Genomic DNA, 10229 nt, shown 5'->3' on the forward strand with positions numbered 1-10229 from the left:
ACCATCAATAAATATGGGCAAATATTTCAACCGTAATTATAGCTTTCATGACCTCTGGATGGGACGCGGCCTCCGTGAAATAAGCGCACGTGTCAAGCGGCACCTCGTCTGTCCAACTTTCACTAAGCTCGCACACCACTTGACACGGATGCCAGTGCTCGCTGGACCTGTTGCCACTTCCAAGGAAAACATTGAGTGGCTGATATTCCCGGCCAGAACAGTGGGCCAAAATGTCCAGTGCTGAGGACAGACGCGCTGCGGTAAATGAGCCACAACTGCTGCTTCAGCTGGGAAAAACTGAGGACGACAATGGAAAAAATCCGCTATTCTGTCACCTTTTTTTTTGTGACTCAAGGAGGCTAAAATGTTCCCTTTTCATTTTAGCGGTGACATGTCAGAAATTTCTTAACACTCAGTAATGAAAAACTACACAGGATAAAGCCTCAAAATATTAACAGGTGGGATAACCTTCAAATCACGGGAAGCGGCACCTAAAAATACTTTTGATGCGTGAAAAAGCTCACAAAAAAACCCCATTGAAGGCATAGACTGTCAAAACATGTCGACTTTTGCAGCAATCCATTTTTTTTTTCAAACAGAAGCAAAATCGGCCATTCAACTTGTTCAGAACGAGAAGAATAACGCTGCGTTCTAGTCATCTACTTTTTTGAGAAGCCTTCAAGGTGGGCGTGTGGCGAGCATCCTCCAGACATCCGTCAACGTGTGGAGGTTTTGCGGGCTGTGGGAACGAACCTTTCGACCCTTCCTTCCCCTCTCCGGGGCCTACCTTGGAAAAAGATTTATGGGATTGACCAGGAGACTATGCAAGTCCCACGAGCAGCGGTGCGAGTGGTTGCCAAGTAAAGTCCAACAGACTGATGAAGGGCACGGCGTAGGTGTGACCCGCTCGCCACAGTCAATTTCCAAGCACTCCAGCTTGGATGCGTACAGCTGTAGGTGCCATGCTTAGATAACTGTCAGGGATTGAAAGGATTAGAAGCAGGTCGGCCTCTTCCTTTTTGCATCTGTGTCCAAGCGTCTCCGTCCAAGTCAGGCGTTTCATCTTTCCCACACGTCCGAGTCCAACGGTAACGCCCTCTTTCCCGCCCCTCCTCTTTGGGGTGGGGTCTATTAAGACTAAGACGCCAAGACAATTTCGCCGCCCGCGCCAAAGGATTCTTACCCCCTAGACACTGTAACTCAAAGCCTCCCGCCAAAGACTAATGGACTCTGTCAAGCTCGCGGAAATGAATAGCGGCCAACCTCCGACTCCGGACGAGCGAGTGGAAGAAAAGGCGATGTTCGCCGCGTGGCTTTCGTATTTCTAGAAATCTATTCGCGCGTGTACGGTGATGAATAGACGGTTGAATCAATGGGATAGAAGGATTTTAATCAAATGTTGGCCTAAAGGGGAGGGGAAAAAAAAATTGCTGGGCAAGCAGGGTGCTTGAGCAAGTTTATGGGGCGGCAAATGGTGAGGAGGGAATTTCATTTCGCTGGTCTCTGCTGGTTTAACTTAGCACACCAGTTTTTAAAACGGGGTACGTGATGGCACTTAAATCAAACGTATAACTGAATTACCAATGCTATTCGTTATATATAACATAGATAATGACAAACGTTAGGTAGCATGCTATTCATCGTAACAAGTTGATGGATCAAAAAACAAACTAGTTTTGAGCATATGATCATAAACATTCTTACAAAGAAAGCACAGACACTCGTGCGCCGGATTTCACAGAGGGAAAGAACAACGTGTGCGTCACCGAACGTGAAAAAATAGAAAACAAACGTTAACTAAACGCACACGCAACAAAGATTTGGAATGAGATGCTGCTACAGTGTTTTGTTAACGCCTTCCAGTTGGTAAGAATCCCCCAATTCATCACCTGGTCTAGTCTCCATCCAAGACCTAATCCCTTGGGACTATTTTGGCATGATTTTCCAACTCCACCCTCACTTCACTTCCTTTCTTTCTGCTCTCATGCACTTAACGCTTTGACTTCGATTGTAACCTGTCGAGAAATATTTCGGTACCTAAAGCCACTGACACCATTATTCCAAGTTCTCCACCCCCTGGAGACTCGCACTTTTCCTTCCCGGCCTTTGCCATTTCCTTCCCACCACAAGGCGAAAAAGAGGCAGCCAGATGCTGAGGGCGATTACGGCTTGAAACCTGAATGAGGTGCCTGCATCTGCTTTCAATCCGGCGGCGAGTTAACTCCTACAAATGCACAAGGACTAAATGATTAAAGAAGCAGCTTTCTTGCTACTACTTTCACCAGGCTCTCTTCTTCTCACAACGCCGCAGGCATGATTACATGAAACGAAACTAAAAGAAACATCGGTCGGGGTTCTCAAACGGGGTTTCGTGAAGGCACTTGGGGGCGCCACTTGCGATTTTGATCCGTGCTTTTCAATAGGGTGGCATGAACTGTTCTTTTCAATTTAAGGGCAAATTCATTGGAACGAGAAGTAACTTGGGGTTGTGTTGCAGTGACTCCTTTGAAAAATGATACATGAATTTGATCCTGAAATGTTTTATACAAATGGATAGACATTAAGGATGCCATTTGTAGCCAAAAATAATGAAAATCAAAGAATAATGTTCTATATTTTGTAGTTGCCGAGTAAAATATGCCACTACAAATGAAACAGCAAAGGATAGGAAGTCTTCATTCACTCTTTCAGTGATGAACCACCTGTGAAATACTGTTTGGATGAAAAAAAATAATGCTGTGCCATCCATGTCTGATGTATTTACCTGGAAACACATAGAAGGTGGTATGCCAAGTCATATTTTACTCAGCAGGTCCAGAAGCTAGTTTTATTTCTAACATGTCTTGGAAAAACTTGCATCACTAATGACATGCTTGACGTTCCCATTAATTTGCCGTTAATTTGAAAAGAAAATGGTACTATTGTATCTTTCAAGACCACCACCAATGTAAACGATGAATCCATCACAGTGACCTTCCCAAAGGGACTCAATCCGTCTCTTCTTCCGCACTGATACTCCGTTAAATATGCCAGAAATATTTTACAAGACAGCCAGGAGATTTACAGGCCGAATGGTATAAATGATTTGCAGGCTTCTGCGAGGCATGGCCGTGGGTGGACGTATGGAACGGTACAAAGCCTTCAATGACAGGGCCAACAGGTCGAAAGAGAAAATGAAAAGGGCTCCAGAATACCTCACAGGACGCGTCGGCGAAATCCACGGCCGTTAAAAGAAAACTCGGCCTTTATTGTGGCGATAGCCAGTAAAAAAAAAAAAAAAAATCCAAATTCCACGTGCGTGTTGCGCGTGGGGGGACGAATCCTGTGAGAAAAGGCACTCTGGCCAAAACGGCAGAACTTTGTTAGCCATGTGGGGAGGCCAAGGGAGGAGGGAGGAATCGTCCAAGAGCTGGCAGTTCGTACGATAATGTTAACACACTTTATAGGCAAGGTTAATGCACTGGAAGAACAGAGGAAGCAATAGAGCCACGCTGTATATTTTTTCTCTCTCACATTGGGACATGACCTGTTTTGCTCACATATGGTGTGATGGTTGCATAGAATATATAATATGGGCAAAGTTATACACTATATTTATGCTTGGAAGCTGTCATGCGGTTTTATTTCCCCCATCCAGATGAATGCTAGTCCCCGGTTGAAGAGACTAAACTGACAATGTTCCACTCACAAACTTACAACCCTTAACCACACACTGGGACGCCATTGAAACCACCCAGGAAGAGACCGGGCCAAGATTGACGGGACTTCTTCTGATCTCAAAACAGCAGGGATGACTTTAAACACCAATCACGTATAGTATCGTTACAAGGCGCTTCGGCGATACAAGAAAAACGAAATGCTCTGGCCTATCCTGGCAAAATTGTTATTTTTTGGATGGGAACTGTAAAATGAACAGAAAAAGAGCAATCCCTGGGTTGAAGAATGGCAAAGTTAGTTTTTTGTGGGTAATAATGTGTCTGAATGGCTCTTTTGAAAAGCTTCAGTTCAGCCCAATATAAAAGCTCCGGCCAAGGGAGGGCGCAGAAACAAACCGCCACCCGCTAGGCCACCGCAACCAGCTTTACATCCAAGCATCTGCATGCAAGAGTGGCTTTGTGTTCTATTTATTGGTCAGAAACTCCCCACAGCTAAACCCTTGAAACGTACCCAGGGCAAGGCTAACAATGGATCCGGTGCCAGGCTTGAAAATATTCATCCAATTGACAGAAATGAAGATCTGCTCATATGAATGAAGTCTGAAGTTTCCGGGCTTTGAAAATATAAAACGGTGGATAAGAATCAACATTTAATTCTTACGGGAAGGAAATACTTTTCAAACGACCACTTAGTCACTTTTGCTGTTGTTTTTCTTCACTGCGTTGCGGCGAACGTTTCGTTTTCCCTTCGGTTTTTATGAGCGGGAGCGTATTTAGTGCTTTCATGAGAGGAACTGCTTGCCTCTAAATGAATGTTTTCTCAGAGCAGGAAACTCCGTCCGAAGTGCGAAAGGAACGCAGTAATTGTGTGGATGGAGAATGACCTACTACCGCTGCGGCGCGTAAAGCAGTGAGTCAATACCGCAGCCGCGGCCCTGGCCTAATTCAAAACATCAGCGGACATTCTCCGTACATACCTAAAAACCACACACACACACACACACACACACACACACACACTGGCAGTGCGTAAGCATGTGTTGTGGCACGCTTCACGACTCCGCACAATGCACCGATAGATTAGAAACAGGATAAACCGGAGAGGGCAATGACAGAGAAAAGGTGAGTGGTTCATTCGGCAGAAAACAGTTGACAGCTGGAATGACAGAACTGGGCCAGGTGTGTGTTTAACCCCCCCCCCCCCCTTGCCACTTGCACTGCAACGGGATCACAAAGGAAACAAGTCTGACAGCCGGAAAAGACGAAGTAGAAGGAGTTAGGAAATATATGACAAACGTGGCGTGCAGGTAAAGGTCACGAGGAAAATATCAGGGAGTGGAATGGAGTGAGGACAAAAAGAAAAACACGGCAAGGAATGCTGGCAATCGGAAAGAGCGGAAACAAATGAGCGGGTGTTAGGTTTAAAAAGCAGGGATTGAGAAAGGAATGGAAATAATGCTAAGAAAACAAGGAAGACACAAAGTGTTGATTGACATGGGGAAATCTCCGATCTGTTATGCGCTTGCTTTTTCCCTACAGGAAGAAAGCGGGAATCCGTTTATGACACCAATTCCCAACCAGAAAAGCCTTAGCAAGGATTTGAACCCACAATCCCTCCAATCTGAATTGTATAAATTTTACACAACAGGACAAAAAAAAAAAAAAATCAGACTTTGAAAATACTTATCAAAGGTAACTTCCAACATTGCTTGTAATTGCCACTTTTTTCAACAAAAAAAGCTTTCAAACTCCAGTCCCGAGGGCCAGTATCCCGCATGTTCTCTCAAACACACCTGATTAAAATGATTCGGATCATTTTCAAGCTCCTCCCCCTCGCTAATAAGCTAATCAAGCCCGCGAGGACTGGACTTCAACACTTATGAACTAGCAGAAGCGGTTTGTGCGTCCGTAGTGTAAGCGTAAAAGCGGTCTGCTCCGTGTCCAATCCGGTTCACTTTTTCCCAGGCCACAACAAAATGAGATAATAAGAGGCCGGCGGGAGTTTTCCCTTCGCATTAATCTCCATTATCCATTGTATCACGGAGCATGGTGCCACGCAAATGCATGACAGCGTCCCTAATGAAAGCACTTTGGAACACGATAAACAAACGCGCGCCGTCAAGGATTCTTTTTCCGAGACGCGCTCGGAATGAATGTTTGGCGTCGGGTTTTATGTCTCTTTTCGGGAGGGTATTTTTAACCGGTGTGGTTCTACTGTAAACAACTCTGTGTGTTCTCGCTCCAAGATTTAAACACCGTTCGGTCTCCGCGCACGGCAGGGGAATCAAATAGCGTTTTTAAGATGGAAGTCAAAGCCCTGGAAAGGATAATATTTGAACCCGCGGGTCGGGCCAACGCGCGTGGATTGACTCCTCTGTTAACACGTTCCCGACACAGAAGTGTTGACGTGTGCCATTTGAGAGCCTTCTCTAATCTCGCCGTCTTGAAGAACAAACGCAGAGACGCTCGCTCCTTCTCCGTGATTTGTGTTCCAGATACCGCTTCCAACACAGACCACCCGTGACACATTAAGTTCTCATCCTGCCCGCCCCTCCTTCTGCTGGAGCGAGCTGGCCCCCTCTGGCTGCCTCTGTTATTTCAGCAGTGTCATAACCACTAAAACAGAAGGGAGGGGGGAGGGAGGGGGGGGGGGGTCGACCCAACTGAGCCAGAGGAGACAGTGCTAGTATGCTTTGAATGTTGGCATGATGGACTCAATAAATCTATCACTGGTTGTTTTCTTTAGACATGAATCTGTCGCTTCAACTACCATTCAGAATTTCTTCACACTCTCCCATATGCATAAATTGAACACTTCTCAAATACACTCAATGGCATATGCAGACACTTAAAGCCTTCCAACGGGGCTAATAAATACACATCGGCCGGGTGGAATTCATTTTTAGGACGGTGCTCAAACAAACACTCAATTTGGCTACGAGGTTGGGACTCGGTGATTTACGATTTGGTCTACATGAACATCTAATTGCTTGTCTGCTGAGAGTAAATGTGACAAAAATCATGGACTCTCTGCAGAATACGTACAGTTGTGGGTCTGCTTTATAGTTCACCATGCATGTAAGTCATATTTCACCAGGATTATACAGCGTGCAAAAAGCTCAAGACTCTCGCAGGGTACTCACGATAGAAAATAAAGGCCTCAGGAGATGTTTATATGTTACCCACACTATCGGGTTTATATTATTGTCTACCTTCCTACTGCGAATCCAGAGTCGGCCGGCGCAATCATTTCACTATCAAAAGTGATGGAGCAGACTTTGCATATGCTCTTCGCCCTTGGGAGCAGAGGAGATAATCAACAGGAAGCTTTCAAGTGAGGGGGTGAGTGCATCTGGCACTTCAGAACATACTTTTCATGCTTAACACTTACAAGCACCGTTCCAGGATAACGTTCAATGCCAAACGGAAATAGCAGCCTTTGGCTCGTGTATGCCGTGAGCTGCCATTCGCCGGTAAAGTAGACGCACTCGACGGAAAAGCTTAGATACAGTTGAGGAGACTTGGCTCCGAGAGAAGAAAATTTAAAGTACAGATTGATTAAATGCCGGCATTAATTCTGACAGCTAAAAACGCTTGACGCACAAGATCAGACCCTATCGAGGGCGGTGGCACCGACACTCCATTAAAGCCCAGTCAACTCAGATACGCTCATCATTCCGGCTCGTCGCCGCGCAGCGCCAGAGGCTAGAGACTAATTTGAGCTGTCAGACGAGAGAATACACCAGGAGGAGCCTACGTCGGCCCTTGTTCTCATCTCCTTGGCACAGGAGCTTCTGACAGGCAAAGAATGCAAGTAGTGTGCAAAAGCAACAATCAGTCCAAAAATGTAAACAGTTCTACAAAGTAAATGCCCTAAACGGGCTTGAGAAGTCATCAAAACAGGAAATAAACACATATGCTCTTTTGCTCTTCTATCGCCAACATTTTAATAAACACCCACCTGAAGACACTTGAATTCTAAGGGTTTAGCTGTCACTCAACGCGCAAGGTTTGCGTAATCCCTTTGACAACAGCTCACGTTTGAACGGTGCCAAAAAATGGATCTCATTTGACAGTTTAATTGCACCCCTGCAGTTGGTTCCTATGCATTTCCTCCTAAAGTTGCCACAACTTTTTTACGGTGTCTGTGAAATACATGAGGGGACATTTTGGAACACGAGTCCAAGATAGGCTTCGATTCCAGCATTTTAAGAAGCACTTCCTGTAAATCTTGAATGATAGAATAAGACCCGCCGCAGACCTCTGCAAACATCATCACACCGAAGAAACAAATATAAATCCTTCCTCAACCTCTCTTGATTGAACATCGATACTTGAAAAGTATTCCCAAACTTACAACTAATTCGTAGAAGAGCAAAAAGAGATAAAAGGAATTATGCGATCAAGCGGCGAGTGAATATTTTCCCCAGCAGCAGGTTAATGATAAAACAGCCCCCCCCCCTTGCCCAGCTCAGAGTCAGTCTCAGCCATGCTGTGAGGATTTAGAAGCAGGTTGGGGAGCGCTGACCCAAGCTTTGATGTCTCCGGCCCGCGTTTCCTCTCGGTCACGAGGAACCCGCTGCTTTGTTTGCTACCGGACATCTTAAAACGTCAAGAGGAAGAGGAGGACGGCCCAGTTTGGATTTTGTTTGTGCTCTGACCGCTAGTGCCGAGGTGAAACAACTCGGCGGGGATTTTTGAAAATTGGCCACGCCTCTTCTGCCTGAGCATGAGAAAGCAAAGCAATCATGTGTGCAGCAGGGAAAACTCGCTGTGGGTCTGTTGCAACACTTTTAAGTGACTTAAGACTACGCTTTTGGCAGTGTCAGTTAGTGGAAAGTAGTGTTGTCGTCAAGACCACGCCGACAGGGACCAGTAATATCAAGACGAGAAAGTATCGAAACCGGGATAAGACCAAGACTTTGTCGGGTCGAGTCCAGAGACAAGACAGACAAGCGTAAGAATGCCTTTGACTCCAAGACAAAAACAGATCCTTAAATAGTGTTCCTGTGACACAGACCGATCAAGAATGACAACAACAGTAAGAAAAAGCAAATGCTAATCTCCCTCCTCACACTACACCTGACTTGTCAGTGATCCGAAAGATCTTGACTAAATGCATCATCTGTTTCCAGCGAATGACACAGATACCGACAGGGCTTCAGGATGAGGTAATCCAGTCCAATCAAGGCAAACAGCATCACAAAAGTGAGTCATCCCGCTGCCGGAGCTACAGATGCACCTGCTCAACCCAACAAGGAAAACTCACTGGTCTTCACTACGGAGATTCGCTAATGGAAACCAACCTTGCATATCCTGTTCTCCTCGGTTTCCGCCTTGGATTTTCCCTCAGGTGTCCTGGCAGGCTGGTACTCGGACTTAACCGACAGCTGGCAAGAGAGCGGCGGGATGCCATCGTTGGCTTTGAGCTCCTGCTGCCGGGCCATGTAGCCATGCGCCCGGATGGCGCTTGGGATCGGGAGCGCGGTGTGCACCGGCTTGACCGTGGAGGGCTGCCTGAGCTTGGAGGCCACACCAACTACCGGCATGGTAGTCTTACCTCCGTTTCCAAAACAAAAACAAAAGAGAGGGACACGTGTGTCCCGTGATAGGAAATCTGAGGAACCAAGATGAATGGGATGCTTGGATGATTAAAAAAAAAAAAAACAGAAAAAAGAATGTTCAAAAAAAAAAAAAAAGGGGAGCAGTTGCCTCTCAGAGTGAGAGGAAAGCAACTGCGCTCACTCTGTGGCCCAGAGCGAGCAGGACATAGAGAAACTGAGAAGGCTACTCCTTCTTCCTCCAATTCACCCCCTCCTCCTTCTCCTCCCACAAGAAAACTCTCCACCCTCCCCTTCTCCCTCGCTCACTCGCACTGTCAGCAGCGTGCCGCAAAGACGGCCAGAGCAGTTCAAGGGGACACGAATTCCTCGTGGGGAGAACCGGCGCTCGGCAAAACTGTGATTACGGGGACCTCACAGAGCGGGTTTGCTTCTGTGAACAGAACTGGACATCACTCTGTCTCACTCGGACTGCAAGTAGCCACGCTTTCGGCTCAGATGAATCTGGAGCAGTCCCACTTGAGTTGCTGGGACCTAAATTAAGACTTGAAACAAGAACACAATAGAACAGTGCTGTCTATATCTGTGATGAACACCCCGTTCTTATTTCTGGTAACTATAATGGTTGCTCATGCATCAAATATATTAGCTTGGTATTTCTGCTTCAGGGTTACAGTAAAAGACGAGGAGATACAAGAAAATGTGGACAAATGACGTTATTGCTTGGACCGAGATAACGACTTGGATCCCTGCCGCATCCTAGTCATAATCAACAATCCTTCAAAAGTCAGTGGCCCGAATAAGGACCCGGAGTGGCACCCGCTCCAACGTGTTTCCAATCATGCACCGGGGGCCATCATGACAGGCCTAAAACAACAGGGCAGCACGTAAATGGGTGGCAGGCGTCCAACTCTGTCTCTCCGCGCCGCCGCCTGTGGCGCGGCAGGGATCGGGGCCCGCTTGGCCGGCGTCCAACCTCTCAGGACTGTCTGGAAAGCCGCCTTTGACGAGC

At 46.5% G+C, this 10229-nt stretch overlaps 1 protein-coding gene across 3 annotated transcripts in view; it reads right to left on the bottom strand.

Annotated features, from left to right (window-relative positions):
- Positions 1-9345, bottom strand: part of nav3 (neuron navigator 3) — an 89590-nt gene extending 80245 nt beyond the window's left edge. For all 3 annotated transcript variants that reach the window (XM_088406280.1, XM_088406279.1, XM_088406278.1), the window contains exon 1: positions 8963-9345. In XM_088406280.1, the coding sequence (XP_088262406.1) occupies positions 8963-9205 (243 nt within the window). In that variant the 5' untranslated portion in view covers positions 9206-9345. The remainder of the gene's footprint in view (positions 1-8962) is intronic.
- Positions 9346-10229: the final 884 nt, after the last annotated feature.

The sequence above is a fragment of the Hippichthys cyanospilos genome, chromosome 22 (genome assembly GCF_059441005.1).
Source record: "Hippichthys cyanospilos isolate Australia breed blue-spotted pipefish chromosome 22, RoL_Hcya_1.0, whole genome shotgun sequence".
Classification (NCBI taxonomy): Eukaryota; Metazoa; Chordata; class Actinopteri; order Syngnathiformes; family Syngnathidae; genus Hippichthys; species Hippichthys cyanospilos.